Below are 19,013 nucleotides of genomic sequence, written 5' to 3'. Positions count from 1 at the left end.
AAGTTTTTATTCTGATATTGCTTAGGTAAGACGTTTCGCCCCGCAATGGCTCTAACTGTAGGATCTCACCGCCGCTGTAGTCGGCTACTTTACTTTTTGTTGAGCATGCTATGCAGGGCTAGAACCGTGATCAGAAACATACCACTCTATCACAACATAATAAACTGTCGAATTCAGTATACGTACAATTACATTGCAATATGTCTATCCCATTGAACTTTTTTTTTCGACCCCGCTGTTGTTGTATATGGTGCGAAAGGATTGCAAAAAATGTACCAAAAATGTGATGAGATACAGTGCTGTTGCTTTCCTGAGTTTGAACCTTACTTTTCGGACGTTCACGTCGCCATTATCTTAATCTTTAGTCTCAGTGTCAGCCTACACAAGGTCTTGACTTTACTATTTTCCATTCTCCTCTAGTCTCAGCTTGATCGTCGTCGTTGTCCTTGGCTTTGTGATTTTAGTCAACATCAAGTTCGGATTCTCTGGTTACACTGATCCATTTAAAACTTTTCTTCACCTACACATTTAGTTTATATTTTCCGAATGTGGCCAATAAAAGATGACATACGTTAAGAACAGTACTGTCCCCATTACGTATTGGAAATATGTTTTTCAGTTTATTGTTAAAAGACTATTTCGCGCGTCATTTCTTCAACGTTATATCACCACGGGTATGCTTCTCTCTACTAGACTGTAATGGACCTTCATTTTTAGAGTCGGATTCACTTTGAATCTTTAGGCATTCATCGAATGACTGCTCAGAATCAGATGATTTGTGAGAATCTTCACTGATTAGTTCTTTCTCATTAAATGCAATAGAAGTAAGACCTGAGCTCATCATTTCCAGGTGAATGCTTATCTTTCTTCGTTTGATTGTGAGAACTCCGCATTGCCAGGCCTCGTCTCTCATTCGTTTCAAATCACTACCGTGGCAGCTGACTTTTAGAACATCATTTTCATCACTTTCGTTGTCATCATCCGATAACGAATCAATATATGCAACAAAGAAACTATCATCATCGTTGAATGCAGTTTTTTCTTTTCCCATGTTAGCATCAGTCAAACCGTCCTTTTCAACGACCATGTTACAGTACATTAAATCCACCACAAAAGGCCATGACAAAACAGATACGAAAAAGAAAGCGTGGTATGCTTGCCTGGACAAAAAGGGAATTTTTTGTTTTTTTTTTCAGCAGATTTATCTCATATTTATACAAGAAAATAAGGTAAATATTAGGTGAGGTTGTCATAACAACGGCCTGATTTAAGCCTTTTATTATAGCCGACTTTCCAAAATATTTATCATAGTTACCGGAGCAACCGATCAGGAACAATTAGGCGACATGATGGACCTTTTCCACGGTTTATTATTATTATTATTATTCAAGTGTGATGAAATTAGAAATAGATGTTACGTACAACTAAGTAATGCTCAGGAAAAAATATCCGATCCCTCAGCAGGAATCGAACCCAGGACCTTCCAGATACCGGTATGACGCTCCAGCAAGCGAGCAGGTCGCGGTTTTTAGGGTGGCCACAGAACTTCTTACCTCGCGACTATGCTGGACTAAAGCAAAGCAACACACTGGCTTACTTACATCACGCAAACACCTTAAGAAAGTGCTGTTTACACTTTAAACCCAACCAACCACCAAAGTGTGATGAAATTAGAAATCGATATCACGTACAACTAAGAAATGCTCAGCCAAAAAATCCGAGCACCTAGCCGGGAATCGAACATGCTGGCCATGTGAGTCGTCCAAAGTTCAGTGGTTAGGGCGTCCTATCGGCATCTGGAAGGTCCCGAGTTCGATTCCTGCTGGGGGCTCGGTTTTTTTCTGAGCATTTCGTAGTTGTACGTAATATCTATTTCTAATTATTGTTATCATTATTATTATTATTATTATTATTATTATTATTATTATTATTATTATTATTATTATTATTATTATTATTATTATTATTATTATTATAATATCCGAAATTATCCGTTGAAACCACTCAAAAAACACCTTAACGTTAAACGTTAACCTTAACTAAACTTGCCAAGTTTGAGAGTGGTACTTCTAAACGAGCCCTGGGCACTAGGTTGACTGTTTTGGTAAGTTTTTGTGTCCTCGAATAGCCTCAAAAAAACCATTTGGCGTTTTTTTTCTCTCTCTCTTTTTTAAAATGAATAACAAACAACTACGGAACTTGCTTCTTATCAAAATATTTTTAGTGAGATTCTCCAGCTCAAAGCGTAGATCAATAGAGAGGTGTGACGTCACGTTACCATGGTAGTAAAATTTCTGGATCTCAACAATCCATCTTGACAGAGACGGCCATTTGCATTCTCGAACGAACGATCAGGAAGAAAAGTGTGGGCTACCGTTTTGTTCCTGCGGGCTATCATGCACAGGAAAGTAATACATGTCAATTTTTTCGTCTTTTTCTGCCATATGCGCAGGATCACGGTTTTGATATGCGCAAATTTTGCTACCATGGCAACGTGACAGCTTCTCAACTCTTTAATGGATCGTACATAATGCTCTTCCCACCGGCCTTCCCACCCAGTCTCACTCGACGGATTCTTTTCTAACCGGCTTTGGTCAGACAAGGTTGATCGGACAGCTAAGGTTTACAAATTTATTTGCCTAATATTTCGACTCGACAAAACTAGTCTTCACCAGGAGCTAGAAAAGCTAAGTGAGAATGGAATAAACGGTTACAGTATATAAAATAATACAAAAATACAAAAAATAAAATGTGATTGGTGAAGGAATACAGCAGACAAAAACTTGTATAAAGAGGTTAATACATAAAAATTTATGTCGATAGATTAAATTTCGTCTCGTCTGTTCATCCCATAGGGTTCAGGTGTTTTGCCTTTAGATATTAAAGTTGACGAAGGCAGTTTTACTCAGTATGACATCTAAGTTACATTCGTTTTGAAAACCACGATTATCCTTTTTATTAGTCATTAGAAATAGAAATTTGTTCAACTCCAACGATGGGTGTTTAAATATCGACGGTCAGTTATTAGTTTGAAATGTCAGCCGTCTTTTTGACATTTTAGACTAATCAGTTATCGGCTATCTGTAATATCTTACGTCCGATCTATATGTTTTACCCTGTAGTATGAAATCATCCAGGACTATGCTAAGCAGAAGCGAACTAATTAACCATTAAAAGACATTTGCTAAAAATTGTTTTCAAACCAACATGCTTATTTCCTTTTCGCGGTAATTCATTATCCCTTAGCCAAATAATAATTGAAAATTTGTCTCACGTTCGTGCTCAATCAACGCTTGACAACCGTGAGACAGTATTTCGTGAACTGATTCTACTACGCAATAGCTTTTTTTGTCAAGCAGAAGAATATTTCTCTGAAAGAGGCGTTTCTAAGCGACGCTAGAACGCGAACGTGCCTTTTTTTCTATTCAGGCGGAGAGATATGAAGCATATGACTAGGTCAGGCAAATTTGAGGTCATTTTTATGTCACTTGTGAAGAACAAGGGAGTAGCGTTCAAAACACTAAACCGCTTTGAGAATTGTAGATTGAAAATAAAAAAAATAAAAAACAGGAAAGTAAGGCGCAAAAACATGATCCATAAAAATTTATGTATATTCTTTGAAAACACGGTTTGCCTGCACCCAAGCTCTTTATCGCGCGGCGACCCTTCTTAAGAGCCCAGACAGCCTTTTCAGCCTCTGTTGAAATTGTAAACTGTGAAGCTCAAATCAATATTTTTATTATTTTTGTCCGTGTTTATCAATGAAAAAAATTTCAACACCGTTTTGTTAAATACTTTTTGAACTGGTGCGAATCAGTTAATGAACAAAGAAAGACAGAAACTCCCCAACTTCCTAATTGAGAACTCTAACATTTAATTAGTACGATCTTGCATTAATTGGACCGTAGTAGTGCAGTAATAAAGCAAGACTTAAGTGATTATCTATGCGATAAAAGTGTGCATATCATTAAGAAATCGCTAAATGTTTTTTTCCTTTTTCCGCAATTTACGAGCTTATTTTGACAAGTTTCTTTAAAAGTTCCTCGTTTCTTAATTTCTCTATGCTCTTTTGCTTGCTAAGAAGTCTGTCTTGTTTTCGAAGTTCTTGGATACATTCTACTGCTGACTTAAGAATGGTTATTTTAGCCACTTTTTCTCTCTCGTCAATTTCTGGAATACATTTTCGAAGCTTTTCGTATTTTGAATTCATTTCGCTGCGTCGTTTTCTTTCAAGTCTGTTCCTAAAACGCAGAACATCACAGCGACTCGCCTTGGGTCCTCCATCGCTAGATTTTAGGTTATAATCCTTTTCCTCTTCATCAGCGACCGCACCGCAGTGATCTTCAGAAAAGGAGACTTCCTTTTTACACACGGAATTACTATCTTTCCGATAACAATTCGCGACATGTATATTTTGAGTGTCTACTGAGACATCATCGTTGCAACAAAGACTTTCCTCAAAGTCGAAATCGTCAAGTTTTTCTTTTTTGAAGTTTATCTTTTTATCATTAGCTTGATCCTTTTCCACGCTAGGGAATTCAAACACTGTTGTGGTTATTGAGTTTTCCAAGTGCTCTAGTGTTGCCGCTGGGGTGAAATTTTCAGGTAGATAAATTGACAGGTCCTCTGATGGTCTTTTTCCAAAGGGACTCAAGATCATCAGCGCCAACGGACTCATCGGCGCGGCTAAAAAGTTCGCTGGACTTTTCGAAAGGGGTGAAAACGGAAACGTTGGTGTCCTTAATGGTTCTGTTGTAGTACATGATGCTATCGCGAGAAGCGGCGTTTTACGAGCGTACGAAAGACCTTCAGCTTGCTCAGTTAATTCTCGAGGATATTGAGTGTCAACGTTTATAATTGGTTTCCTTTTAGCGCGCTTTTCGCAACATCTGACGGCACACGAATCGCGCGAAAATGGACTAGTAGAAACGTCCTCGAAAACCGGGTCGTTTTGAGGAACTACTTGTAGATTATTCTTCTCGTACTTCTTTGACAATGAGCGTAGAACTTTGTCTTGCAACTGTGACAACGTAACTTGGTTACATTTGTACATCTCGTTTGTCTTATCATCACGAGACCAGTCGGAAGACATTGCGTTCATCATTTGAAAACAAAACATCGAATCTTCACTATCCATGAGTCGTCACGTTCTAATAACTTTTGGGCACAGTTCAGTATGATAAGATGAACTTCAACCGGTTTGTAGATTCACTTAGCGGGCTCGATCATTCCAAAGGTTGTACCAAATTGAATTTTGTTCCCTGTTTCGTTGTGTATAAATAAGTCCAAGGTCGTAATATGTTTACTAAGCGATTCGCTTAAGAACAATACACTACCTGCCATATCGGTGGGACAGGAATGTAAACCTCTACGTCACTGCTGTTTTTCAACTTGTCTATCTCATACATTTGAAATACTCTGCGCTGCCGCTCAACTCAACATTGTATCTCCGGAAGTTTAAATTAACGTTACGTTAGCCAACGAAATTGTAAAGAAAACCAAAATAATTGGCTTGATATGTCTTTTTAAGTCCAGAAACAAAAGGGAAAGACACTTTTCCGGCGAATTAAAATATTTTCTAGAAGAATTTACATTTTTTACGTCTATGACACAAATGTTTACTTCCAAGCACCTGTTCAAAAAGGATTATTCTGGAGCCTTAGTTGCTATAGAAACGTCGGAATACTAAAAAGCAGTTCTCTAATTCGAATAGTAAAACAGGCTTTATACCATCATGGTGGCCTGAATTCAACTGAGAGAAGAGAGATTTACCAAGGAAAGTGTTTTAATTCAACACTGGACTCATTTTAAAAGTCAAGACAGTAATTCTTGAATCGAATCGAACTGTCTAGTGACCTTAATAATTAATGACTCCAAAATCGCCGCAAAACCGCACAAAATTAAAAATAACAAATAATTCATTGTGCTCAGAAGTGCCTCGGATGGCTCATTATTTTATGATGCCAAGAAATTGTCAACTCTCTTTCCTGAATTTCTTTCACTTTCTTTTATCCGAGTAAAGAGAATTTGGTGTTAAATCAAGGTAGTACCCCTTAATTAAGTCATACCTGCGTTGGCTGAGTTTTTAATTTTTAGTAACGACTGCTTCGTAAAAGAAGTTTAGAGTAAATGCAAAACGATACATTGATCCCAACTGAGAATTTTTCCTTAAACAAAAACGTATCACCTGAGATTAATACGGAAAAGAGTTCGAAGAGTTTCGATAAGATTACCGCCGATCGTCCAGCCAGCTCAAACCTGGCCCAACAATCTTTGAAAACTCGGAATATTTTCAACCGTACACGACGAAACCATCTGATCTCTCTTTCTCTTTTTCAGCCTCTATCGTTATTCCCTATTGACTGTGGAAAGTCTGCTTTGATTTAAAAATGTCAGTTAGCCAAGAGGAATTTACCGCAAAGTTCACTCAGTTGAAATATGATCTTTAGTGTCTGCATTTTCCGTAACCTGACTACAGTATATTCTCATCTCTAAGACGGACATCTTTGGTGCCCATCACGGGCTAGGTGTCCGTCTAAGAGTGATGTCCGTTTTATAGAAAGTCAAATAAAGGCAGTAAATATAGGCAGGGACCAACTCTAGGTGTCCGTTTGACCGAGGTGTCCGTCTTAAAGAGGTGTCCAATTTAGAGAGAGTCGACTGTATTCACCAGAAAATGAGAACAAGTCATCAGCAAATGAGTAAAAGTGTGATAGAATTGGCTACAATTTGATAGTAATTATGGTAATTGGTGTTAATCTGCTGACAGAATCGACAGATTTTCGAAGCCTCTAGTTTCACTGATTTGCTTCTTAACTGCAGTGCAACTGGCAACGCTTCACTGAAGTAAGCCTTTAGACGTCTTTTACTCAGACGCGGAGTCATTAGTGTACGTAAGCACTGGAGTTGAGAATGAAGGAAGAGCGAAAACCAAATCTGACCACTGTGCTTACTGTCTTCAGCCAACACTAAATGTGGGCTTGACGGAGGCGGAAACAGTGGGTGATTAAGCAAACAGGAACAGGTGCGACTAGCCCTTGCAGTATAAATAATTAGATCTTATTTACTAGTCAAATACGTTTTTTATTATAGACAGAGTAAGAGAAACTAATTTGTGGTCATTTGGTATGCAATGCTTATTCATGCAGTTTACATCAATGAACATTACTTTTCCACAGCCTACATGCCAGACTGAGACTTCATTTACGTAAGATTTTTTTTCCCGCAAAGTTCGTCTCACAGTTCCAGTATGGAATTGAATTTCTCGTTCCAACTCTCTTTGCTTGGCGGTTCGCTCAGTAGCCTCATCTTATCTCGTACCAAGTTCTGGGACGGCCGAGAGAAAAGGAGATCCCTCTTTAAAAGCGTAAAACAGAGTATCTGGGTACGCGGATTATGGTTCTTCCTCCGTTGCTGTAATCCTACTCTGGTATTGATTTGTCTAAAACATTATACACTTCAACACCCCTCTCGTAAATATTATCAGAGAATGCAGGGAAAAAGAAAACGAAAGCTAAAAGAGACATGTATTGAAGTATCTCTCTACTTACTAACTTACACCGGCAATATCAGGTTGGAATCACATCGGAATCAGTTTGAAGAGCCGAGCTTGTCAGACCGAGCCAGTTTTTTTTTTCTCAACGGTTTAGCGTAGCGCAAGAATAACGTAAGAGAATTGCGTAAGAGTCTAAAGCGCGTCTCTCCCCAGTCTTGCTCTCTGTTTTCAGCCTCGCGCCAGACCGTTTGTTTGACTGTTCGCTCGCACTTGAATAGGCAAAAATACGGACTGTTTTGAGGTCAATGTTTGGGACAAAAAATTCCTAAAATGCCTACCCTATTTAGGACAATACCGTCAATTTTCTTACCCTGATTAACACATAGGTCAAAATGTACGCCGTCTTGTTTTTAATGCCATTTGTTGGCAATTCCGATAGAGAAAATTCACGTTATGGTCATTGCCTTTGTATACTTGGAGTACAAACAAAATTCCTCTAGCAAATCAAAGCCGTCGTGCAGGCAATACCCTGTTGACAGACTCACACGAAATGATATACCCTGTTTAGGAAAGACTTACTCCAGATTAAATACCGTTTATAACAGAGAGGTAAAAGACCAAACCCTGACCAGCGGCACATCCCCGAGTAGGCCATTTAATTGAGAACCCCACGGGCAAAAAACCACCCTGCTGCCCTAGTCTGGATGGCCGGGAAATACGTGTATGTTCAACTGGGCTTACTTCAAGTTATCATGACCAACAATATTTGCATATCGAGTGAAGAATTGAATCCAACAATTCCAACCCCTCCATTTCCAGCTTTTAAAACTAGCTCGTGAACAGCATAATTTTGCACCGTTCCCCAGACGATCTGTTTTTGTTTGTATCTATTTTGTTTGTTTGTTTGTTTTTGGCTCACATAACCCACTGAACAATAAGTATGAAAATAAAATTTTTCTCCAAACAGAAACAAAAATTAGATTTTGACGATTCAAACTGTCAAAGTTTTGATTAAGATTCATCCGATTTCTCCTTCCGCCGTGTGTTCTTCTAAGTGTAAAACGTTTGACAGTTCGGACTGTCGAAATAATTGTGGGTGTTTGAAGAAAATAATAATTCAATTTCCATCTATACCCCAACAGAAGAATCTTCATTCCCTCGTAAGCATGTCCGCGAACTCGAGATTATTGAATTGAGGTGTTCCCTCGGGGTACTTTTACGATGAAAATGAAAAAAACATTGGGTAATGAAACTCAAAAATGAATATCAAATAGCGAGTACGTGTTTGTTCGTCAAATCTATTAGGCAATCGAAACAATCTTCTTTTGAACATGTAGAGATATTTATTTGTATTAAAATTAGTCGTTATGCCCAAGGGATTCCATCAGTGATAAAAACAGCTTGTTGTTTTCGAGAGTGATGCTACTTTAAACTGCAACTTTAGATCTTGATCCACACCCAGATCCAGGATCTGTCAAAGCTAAAATGATCATCGGTGGTTCTCTTTCGCTTCTTTTTGTCTTGGTCTTTCTGTCAAACCTTTCCACAGGTAAGTAAAACGGCATTTATCGATCACATTTTAAGTTAGCAACTGATAATTTGATTGCCAGATTATCCCAAAATTCTACCCAACGTTTAGCCGAATTGGTAGAGATGCCGATAAATTTTGCGATCGGCTTGAAATTTAGTAGCTCAGGTTCTGACTGCGTAGTAATCAAGGCCAATTTAACCGGAAAAACGATAATAGAAAGCACCTTAATTATATCAGCCAAGAGGATTTTAAAATCCTTAGTTCTGATAAAATTTTGTCTAAAATCCAGTCTGTCCTGGTTCTGACTATATTTCAACCCAAAGTTGAATAAAATGTGATTCCAATTACACTCACGATAGCTCGGTTTAGTAACGCTTCTTGATTTATGAAGAACAAGTAATAAGTTATGGCAATTTTTCAGTCATTTCCGAGATCGATTTCAATGGCTTTGCATGCTTCTATTGTCGATCATTGTCTGTTTTATCCACCTCTGATTGGTTAATTTTATGCCTTGCTTCAGTTTTTATTTGCCAATGAGTGTTTTTTTCGGTGTACGAGTCCAGCTTCACTTGGTACTAGAATTGTTTCCTGCTATCAGCGTCGCTTATGTAGGAAGATCGAAGGAGACTCTTCTGTTCGCAGGGTACAGTAATTGAAAAATCTGGCGTACATTTCAGGTGATGGTTTGTGTTCTAAGAATGAATTCTCGTGTGACGTCAGTAAATGCATTAGCAAAGGACAACTTTGTGACGGTCAAGTGAATTGCAAGGATCGCTCCGATGAACTCAGTTGTGGTAAGTATGTTTAAAACCTCCGTCAAACCTCTTCAACCAGGGTTAGAGATCCCTCCGTATATATTCCTGACATCTGTCTACTGTATTATCGATGACAAACTTCACCTAAAGCATTCTCTACGTCTGTACTAAATTCTTAGTTCGGTGTAATAATTTTTCGCTGCTACATATGTTTAATATATAAGTAACTAGAAGTTAACTAACTAAACATTTCTTCTTGAAAGTAAAAAAGTTCCTATTAAATTGTTTGAAAACCGAAACTGGGGAATCGTCGGACGCAAAGAGCTATAGCTACTATTTTTTTTCTATAAAAACTAGCTTGAACAAGAGATCTCATACTTCCTTGCCCATATTTTTACTTGACGGTAAGCGAATTAAATCCCTCCAACAGACGGATTGAAAAGTGAAAACACATCCTTTGATCGTTGTGGAATATTACTCACATCAAAACATAAACAAGTTAAAATTATTTACTTCAGACTACATACGTAAGACCGGCCAAAATAGATCTACTAACTTGAGTATTTGAACGTCTCTTTTAGCAATGATAGTCGTCAGAGCTTTTCCCTGTGTTAGTAAATTCTTGAAAATGAGATTGATCATGTTGTTGTACGAAATATTGTGTTGTATATGTTTAGCTAAAAGTGTTAGTTTTAAGCAACCCTCTCTTCCCCTCCAAAGCATCTACTTTAAATGCAAATAAAAAAAATCGACTATATGCAGGGCTTGCCTTATAATCAGACTTGGGGATCCACTTTTTTTATCCGCAATCAGAAGTTGGTTGGCTCACCCTCTTTCCCATCGTGTCTATGGAGATAGGGACTGTTAAGTTCTGTGGCGTTCTCGATGTTCTCATCTTTTCTCTACTCTTTAGTCTACCCCTAATCGCCTTAGCTTCATTTTCTACCCCCATATCAAAACCTCAATTAATAACCGAATATTCTGTCTTTTGCACCACAGATATAACAACGCAAAATACCACCAATAGTACCAAACTAGTTAACGAAACTTCATCGCTTATATCAGTCAGTAAGTACATAACTACATCGCCGTCCAGTCAGCCTAGCAATTCCAAGAACACCGTTTCACCTACCCCAACCAGATGGGAAAAGGCAAAGAAATTTCTAAAGAAAAAGGTTTACTCTAAGAATGGGACCAAACAAAGAAAAAGCCGTCGTCCTCTTTATCGCCACAAACTCTCAAAGTGGACCAAAAAACAGACCTCAACAACGGCATCAGATACGACACCTTCAGTGGAAACATCTGTCACGCACTGTTCAGTCACGGAATGTGATCATTGGAGACCTTGTTGGCGTGACGTGAAAAGGTCACGCAAGTGTGTGTGTGATGAGGCGGACTGCATTGTATATTGGAATGCAAGTAGTCGTTTAGGAAGCGAGGACAAGACGAATATGAAAGGTAGGAAAAGAAATCGTTAACAACAGAAAAATAAGTTACCCATTTCTTGTCTTTTTTCACGCGGAGATTAACTTGCAACTGAACTTAAAACAAGTCAGCCTAATGTCCTTATCTTTACTTTCCAAAGAACGACAAAACCACTCTAAACTCTTTTTGATAAAATAATTCGATGCTGAATTCCCCTTTTTCTTTTTTAAATTCCTCGCGTGCCACCGTACTGGAATTTGAAACGTCAGTTATTTTCTGGCAGGCCAAAAAAAAGCGTTTGTTGACGGATGACAACAGTAACCTGCGTAGGAAGCGCCAGTTTTTGTAGGGCGTGTTCGTATTCTCCTCGTGACTGTGCACCTCGCGCGCTCTGTGAAAAATGAAAAAACCCGGCCCCTCCTATCAGCCAGGCTATGACAACAGCGGTAACCGAATGGTGTTATTATATATTCAAAATGGCGGCAAGCGGAAAACGACCGATCTTGTTTCCCAACTAGTTAATATCTACTTTTTTATCTTTTCCGAAAATAAAATTTGAATTTCAGAATTCAATTTTTACAAGTTTACTTCAATTTCACATTGGAGGTTCGCTTTCGTGGTCGATGCAAGGCTGGCTAGTTTTCCTGTTCAAAAAGCAGACCGAAAGAAGGGCACATCATTACTCCTGCCTTGCGGACACCCCAATAAAACGGACAGTAGCTAAATCCCGGGCAAAAACAAATTTCAGACGTTTGACTGAAATAAACTTCCAATATTACGGACTCTGGCTAATAAGGACACTAACTCGAGGTCCCTACGGTGTCTGCAATAAAGAGAGACTGTATTTCCTATACATGATCCTTCCGTTTGACAGTTACCCCTAAAGACATTAAGACATCCCGTTATTTAATTACCCTTTATTGGTTAATAAATTTAATCACTATTCGTTCAAAATATTTACCCAATTCTGATTGGCTAAAAGCACACGCATAATTCACCATAACCAGTTACTGATGACCAAATTTGGAAGAATTTTGTGTTTAACGAGGAAATGACGTCAAAAATGCAGCCTTCTACAGGTTAATGCACAGTTAACCAAGAAGACCTGGGGACGAGGTTGAGTTGTTTTGGTTATGACCTTGAAAAATGGCGGACATTTCACCCGTTTCAAGAGTAAGAACTAGGCGAAAAAATGGCTAAAAACATGGCAAGAACAGCAAGAAGACAACTCGAAGGGCGACATCTGCTATTTGGAGAATATTTGCGGAGCTGAACAACCCTAAACGTACACTATCAAAGATGAACTTAACGTCGACGGATCGACGGAGGTAAGCATGTTTTAGCCATGTTTTTAAACAAGGAATTATTTTGAATGAATAATAGAACAATTATTGAATTCGGCTTTCGTATCATATGAAGAATTATGGAGATCTCGGAGGGTGTTAATCCGCCTAGGCCTACGGCCTAGACGGATAACACCCTCCTCGATCTCCATAATTCTTCATATGATACGAAAGCCGAATTCATTAATTGTTAATTATTTATTCATCTATCTATGTATTTTTGTTCATCTTCCAGATGTTTTTGAATGGTTAGCCATATCTCTTTCTTCCTTCGGGCTTGTCTTAGCGACCATCATCCTCTTGCTGAAGCGAAGAAGATTACGTCATAACGACACGAGACCGCTGCAGGTTCGTACTGTCATATGTTATCATAATGGACAGGATGACGTGGCACGCATGCGTCACGGGACAGCAGCTGAAATCCACCCCTTGTGCGAGAATGACTCATGCACAAGCCTTGTGGTGCGAGACCAAGGACAAACCTTTCCGTTTTGAATTTCAGTAATCACCTGGGAAATGATAGATGTTGCTATGACAACTCAATCAGCAACGAATATCCTATTTGCGACTAAACTGCTTACTGTTTACGGACCAAGCTCAATGGCAAGCCGATGTGATCCCCTCGATGCGATTATGATAAGCCTACGACTCAAGCTGTACTCGGTATAGTGCATGCGAATTAACCTACGACACTGAGTACAAGCCGGCTTACGTGAATGAACTTGGGAAGGGTTATTTCGCAAGCACATCGCATTTGACACGTACAGTAGTTCCAGTAGTCTGGGTGATAAATCGATTTATCACGACTCACGATCTGATTCCTGAGTTTCAAGATAGTAACTACTAACAATATAGTAAAGTGAATTTAGAATTAGGAAGGGAACTTGTTATTGACATGAGTAGGAAGTAGAAGAACACAAGAGAAGAGCAGATATCTCTGGGAGTAGCTTTTGATAGAAAAATTATAGTTAGTATGAGTTAAAAATGATATTCAAATTAATAAAAAAAAAAAAATGCGTGCATTCCACTCTTGGCTCACGTTGTTTACTTTTTTTTCTTTTCCTCTTCTTTTGCGTTTTTTTCTTTTGTTTTGTCTCTGTCTGACATGAAAACTACACGTCAGCTGATGATTATTTGCCTTTGACACAATGGCCCAACGTTTGTAATTAAGACGGCCTTGAAGCAGCTGAACCAGACCAATTAAAATTCTTCCAGTTAATGAACGAGGAAAAATGACCTAATCACAGACGTCTGAGTAAATCCTTTACTTCACGCACGCGAGGCAGCTAAGAAAAAAAAAAACTGATTTTATGAAACCAAGAGTCTTTATCTTCCCCTGGTGAAAATAGACTATCTACTACGCCTCCCCTAACCCAACATTTCTGGAAAGCGCACAAGCGCACCGGTGATGTACACTCTGTGTGTCTTCTCACTAATTGTTATATAGTGGTAGTAACTTTCTTACAACTTGTTGTCGGTAGTTCTTAGCGGAGCTCCAGTAAGAAAATTTGGTAATCTATCCATCCGAGAAAATTTGGTTATGACGTCAGTGTACGACCGAACGCTGACCGTACAGACCCTGGGGGAGGGGCAAGGGCGTCAGAAGTCAGCCCGTCGGGGTAGGAGTATGTTGAAGCTGAGGTGAAATTTTGCATTTCAAGCACCCCGCTCATTTCGGCCGTAAATCACATGGCCGCCCGGACCGTTAGAAAAAAACAACAACAAAAGACGAGTCTTTCTTTCCACTAAACATTAATGTCTACATTGACTTGGATAACAGAGAAAGAGCTAGAGCGAGGAAATAAATAACAATGGAGACAAATTTCGTTGGAAGAAAAACATGAAAATAATATAGCGGCGGTGAGAAAATGACCGACATTGAAAAAACAGAGTGAACAGTAACACAAACATTTCCTCCATAAAACGTTTAAATTAAATAGGAAGTTTAAAGTGGTTTTTTACGTTTTAGTCGTGCAAAACAACAGCAAGGAAATGTAGAAAAAAGTGTGCTGCACGTAAAAAGTTGTTTTTGTTTTTTGCTAATTAGAAAAAAAACGTGTGCTGCACGTGCAAAGTTTGTTTTTAGCTTATTAGATCTATTGTTATTGTTTTTTACCGTTCTCGTTGTTTTCACCTTGTTTTAATATAGTATTACTCGATTTTTATATTTTCTATGAGGAAACTATAAATATGAAAGAGAGCTTCGCTTTTAGCCCTGCGGCTAAATCTATATATTAGAAGTTACTAGTTATAGTGGTAGTTACTTGGTTACTGTAAGTAATTACAAGTACGCTTTTCCATTTTTGAGGAAAAATATAAAGGTAACGAATTGGTAAATGGGAGGATAAACAATAACACTGATAAAAACAGCTGCTGATATTCATATTGATAAAAGTGTTTGATTTTGATTTCTCAATCTTACAAGTCCATCAGCTTTTGCACCCCCTTACCGGGGTGTGCATCTTACATGACGTAATAAAGAGGAGAAGTCGTTACGTCACATTGCCATGGTATAGCAAAATTTTTTGATGACAACAAACCGAAAATTTACTTAAAAAGAGAATTTGCACTGTTTTAAACTTCATCGATCTTATTCAATTTCATTTAATTAGTCAAAAGGTAGCGAAGTTTTCTGGGTTAAATCCGAAAGGACCGTATCTAAGTTAAGACTGAAGAAAACAAAAGTTTTTGTCTTGTATTCAACTACTCCATGAAGCGGTTGCGTGAAATTAGGAAGTTTTATGTCGCAGTCATGCAACGACGGCTAAAAAGCGTAATGCACGTGCAAAGTTGTTATGCCGGCAGTGGCTTGGGACATTATGGGCGGTCTTACATCAAGTACTACCTGGACTTTTACGCTGTTCTCGTTGCCGTCGTCGTCGGGTAACGTGACGTCACATTTTTCTTCTCTATTTGAACCAATCAACGTCAAGTTTATCTGGCAATGCCCGCACTCCTATTAGTCAGCGAGCTGTCTTCAAAATCATAAACCGATATTCCTGCGCAGGACGATTTAAAAATGGCGGGATCAGAAGAGGTCGGAGTAGATTATAACGCTGTTTTGAACGACAGAATAGAGGTAAAAATAGCCCTTCAGAGGGAAAGAAAAAGAGAATTATTTTGTCAATCATGTAAAGTGCATTTTATTGCATTTCAGGCCAACGAAAATGAGCTTAGAGCTGCTTACAGATGCACATGTCAGCATGTGCAGGATCGACGTACAAACATCAAGATCTCGCGATAAAGGTAAGGTTCAAAAAGCTAAGACCCTGTTCGCACTAAGCCCAATTTTGTTTGTTTTGCAAAAAAATTGTGAACAGGGAGCCATTTCGAGTGCGGACGATTATTTCTCCCGCCAAAATTTTCTCAACTGTCACCAAAGTTCAAAGAACTGAACCGAACCTTCTGCCTCGATCAGCTTGTTTTGGACAGGGAATTTAAGGATCCAATACTTTACTACAAACATCTTTGGCTCTACTGACATTAATGTTCTTGAACATACATCGTTTATTTTCATGGTCGTACCAGACAAAGTAATTCTTTCAATCTTCAAACTCCTCTTGCAGAACCAGTACTTTTAATTGAAGCTTCCTATTTTAATCGAATTAAGCTTACTTAGTTATGGAATTGTGTCTGTTCTCTTACGGTACCTAGTAGTTTCTCTAGTCTGCAATTTTTTAGGCAGTTTTTTTTTATAAAACTATGTTCACCACTGGTTAATACCTGTCACATGGAAAGATCTTGCACATGGACGTTAGTAATGACCGGGAGAGTTGAAAAAACTGACCCCCACTCCGCGGACTACCCACTGACCCCACTCCGCGGACTACTCCGCGGACTACTCTACGGACTAGTCCACGGACTACCATGCGGACTACCCTAACTAATCAACCAAATTTACTTTCACAGAGAAAAGAGTTAGAAGAAGCGTACCTGCCTACAAGATCACACTTGATAAACAGCCGCCATCTTGATTTTCGCCATTTTACTCGACCCAGCCCTTCTTCTTCATTGCTACGTCCATTGCAGCTTCGGTTCTTGGATCGTCATGCAACGCTTCTCTCCAAACCTCGCGTGACGATCCAAATAACGACTGCGTGCCCTACGTAGGAGAATACGTCTCCAAGGGCCTTGTGAGCCAGGTGAATCCAAAAATATGGTGACTTCCAAGCACGGCTATAAGTAAGTTCTTAAAAACATTTTTAAGCTGAATATAACAGAAACTGTTACCAGCGCCAATAGTGGTCATCGATTGGCTGAACGGCGTGCTCTGACTTGTGGCCGATGAAGACTGGGGCGAGGCTAAAGGAGAGCTGGGTCGAGTAAAATGGCGAAAATCAAGATGGCGGCTGTTTATCAAGTGTGATCTTGTAGGCAGGTACGCTTCTTCTAACTCTTTTCTCCGTGAAAGTAAATTTGGTTGATTAGTTAGGGTAGTCCGCATGGTAGTCCGCGGACTAGTCCGTAGAGTAGTCCGTAGAGTAGTCCGCGGAGTGGGGTCAGTGGGTAGTCCGCGGAGTGGGGTCAGTTTTTTCAACTCTCCCAGTAATGACCTGTCCCTGTCACAGGTCAAAGTGACTGTGCCAACCACATCTGCTTTCTTTTATTTTTCTATTTTTTACTTTTTTTTTGTTAACTTACATCTAGAGTTTGAATGAATTTTTTTCTTCAAGGCTAAAACAAGCTATTTAACAGGATTGTAATAACAACGGGGTGGTGCCTTGCATGTGTCTAGTGTCCCGTTTGCACTTGCCCTTTTGGGGCTCCGTAAGTGTTTTTTAGTTATAAATATTTATTTTTCTTTTTTAATCACATGTCTTCTTGTTAATTCTTTCATGCAGTTTTGCCCCTATAAAGTGTCAAAGGAAAAGATGACGTCGAGAAGATCTGGAGGCCTGCAATTTTTTGTCAGGCGACAAACTCCTCTGTTGCTTGATAGCTATCCTTCACCATGTTATACAACAAGGTTCTTTGAACCAAACTTTAAAAAACATGCAGTCGTTTTCTGCAAACCTCTCCTCCTGGGAATTTCGCCAAAAAATTTGGTTTTGATGAAAGTCAAGCATTTGCTGTTTTTGGGAAAGCTCTTAGGATTGCGGCCCAGGAGTGAATGGGTTAATACAACCAGAGTTCCATGGCCTCTGGGTGGTCACATGAAAGATTGCTTCATTGATTCAGTAAAATTCAAAAGGCTTATGAAGGTAAGGTGCACATGTACTACAGTAACATTATTATGATACAAAACCTTTGAGTGAGAATCAAAGACTGTCTGAGTCATGCAAGGGGTCTCATCTGATGTAAACTATTTTTAGAATCTGTGTGCAGGGCTATTCATGCCATGCCAGTAATTTTATTATTATTTGAGTAAACATGGCAGTGCAATGCTCCAAGCTCAGTTTTTTTAGAGTCACCTTTTAGCAACCTAAAATTATAAAATGGTCGCTATTTAAAAAAATGATAACAAATAACAAAAACATGCTTGGTGTAATATTATGTGAAAGGTTTTACCATTGACCACATTGATTGCTGGTTCTTCACTTTCACATGTTTAATCTCCCAATACTTAAGTGTGTCTTAGATTACAGCCTGGTCTTCTGCAGCGATGGGAAAGAAAGCTATAACTTCAAAAAGACCTTTAACAGTAGCTGATAAAAGAACTTAGTACAGCTTGGCAAATGACTGCCAAACACAGGCTGCAAAATTAGCAACTTTTGCTGCAAGTTTAGTTGCCAAATTTTTTAACCCTCCATGGCTACCAAAATGGTCGCAACTTGGAGCCCTGTAATTTTCATTTAATTTTAACTCTTTCTTTTTTCGTAATTTTTTAGTCCTAAGTAATCCTTCCTGAAACAAGAAGTAAATAATGATGTTTATGGACAGAAAGGGACTGGATGCAGGCTGGAAGGTAAGATTGAATGGTTCAGAGACAGACATTTTGCCTCTTGTAAAAAGAAAGACTGAAATGAGCCAATTTTACTTTGTTTTTAGGTTACTGAAAGACTAAGAACACTTGCTGAACTAAGTAAGATTACATTGATAATAGACTGACCTGTCCCACATTCTGCTACAATAAACACACACAATGAATTGAGCAGATGCACAAATGAAACATGGGGATGGATTTATTGCTGATTTTAGTCAGTTGTCGTTTCCAAAGAATCCTAGACTGGACAAGTGATATAACACTGTGGTTAAGCTATTGATGACTCATCTTCCAGTCCTAGAGGGGGCAGTACATAATAATAGTGCTGTGAAAGGTCTCACTTTTTGCCTAAAGGTGCTCTACAATTTACTGTATTTCCTCCAATAAGCACACATGCTCTAATACGGGCACTCCCCAAAATATGCACCTACCCCCTAAGCCAAAATATCAAACAAGTGTCCTTCTTTAATAAGCACTCCCTCCCATCCTCCATAAAAAGATAGCTAATGGCATGAAATAGCACCGTTAATCGCTTAATTTA

At 38.8% G+C, this 19,013-nt stretch overlaps 1 protein-coding gene and 1 long non-coding RNA gene across 2 annotated transcripts; one reads left to right on the top strand and one right to left on the bottom strand.

Moving 5' to 3' along the window:
• Positions 1-3,554: 3,554 nt before the first annotated feature.
• LOC140941277 (uncharacterized) lies at positions 3,555-5,443 on the bottom strand. The gene has a single exon (XM_073390256.1). The coding sequence runs from the start codon at positions 5,135-5,137 to the stop codon at positions 4,007-4,009; it is 1,131 nt and encodes a 376-aa protein (XP_073246357.1). The 5' UTR covers positions 5,138-5,443; the 3' UTR covers positions 3,555-4,006.
• Positions 5,444-15,553: 10,110 nt separating this feature from the next.
• On the top strand, positions 15,554-18,570 carry LOC140942350 (uncharacterized). Its single transcript, XR_012166534.1, has 5 exons — positions 15,554-15,628; positions 15,707-15,795; positions 17,391-17,750; positions 18,378-18,454; positions 18,538-18,570. It is a non-coding gene; the product is annotated as an uncharacterized lncRNA (long non-coding RNA).
• Positions 18,571-19,013: the final 443 nt, after the last annotated feature.

The sequence above is a fragment of the Porites lutea genome, chromosome 6 (genome assembly GCF_958299795.1).
Source record: "Porites lutea chromosome 6, jaPorLute2.1, whole genome shotgun sequence".
NCBI classification, from domain to species: Eukaryota; Metazoa; Cnidaria; class Anthozoa; order Scleractinia; family Poritidae; genus Porites; species Porites lutea.
This window is presented reverse-complemented; position numbering and strand designations above follow the sequence as displayed.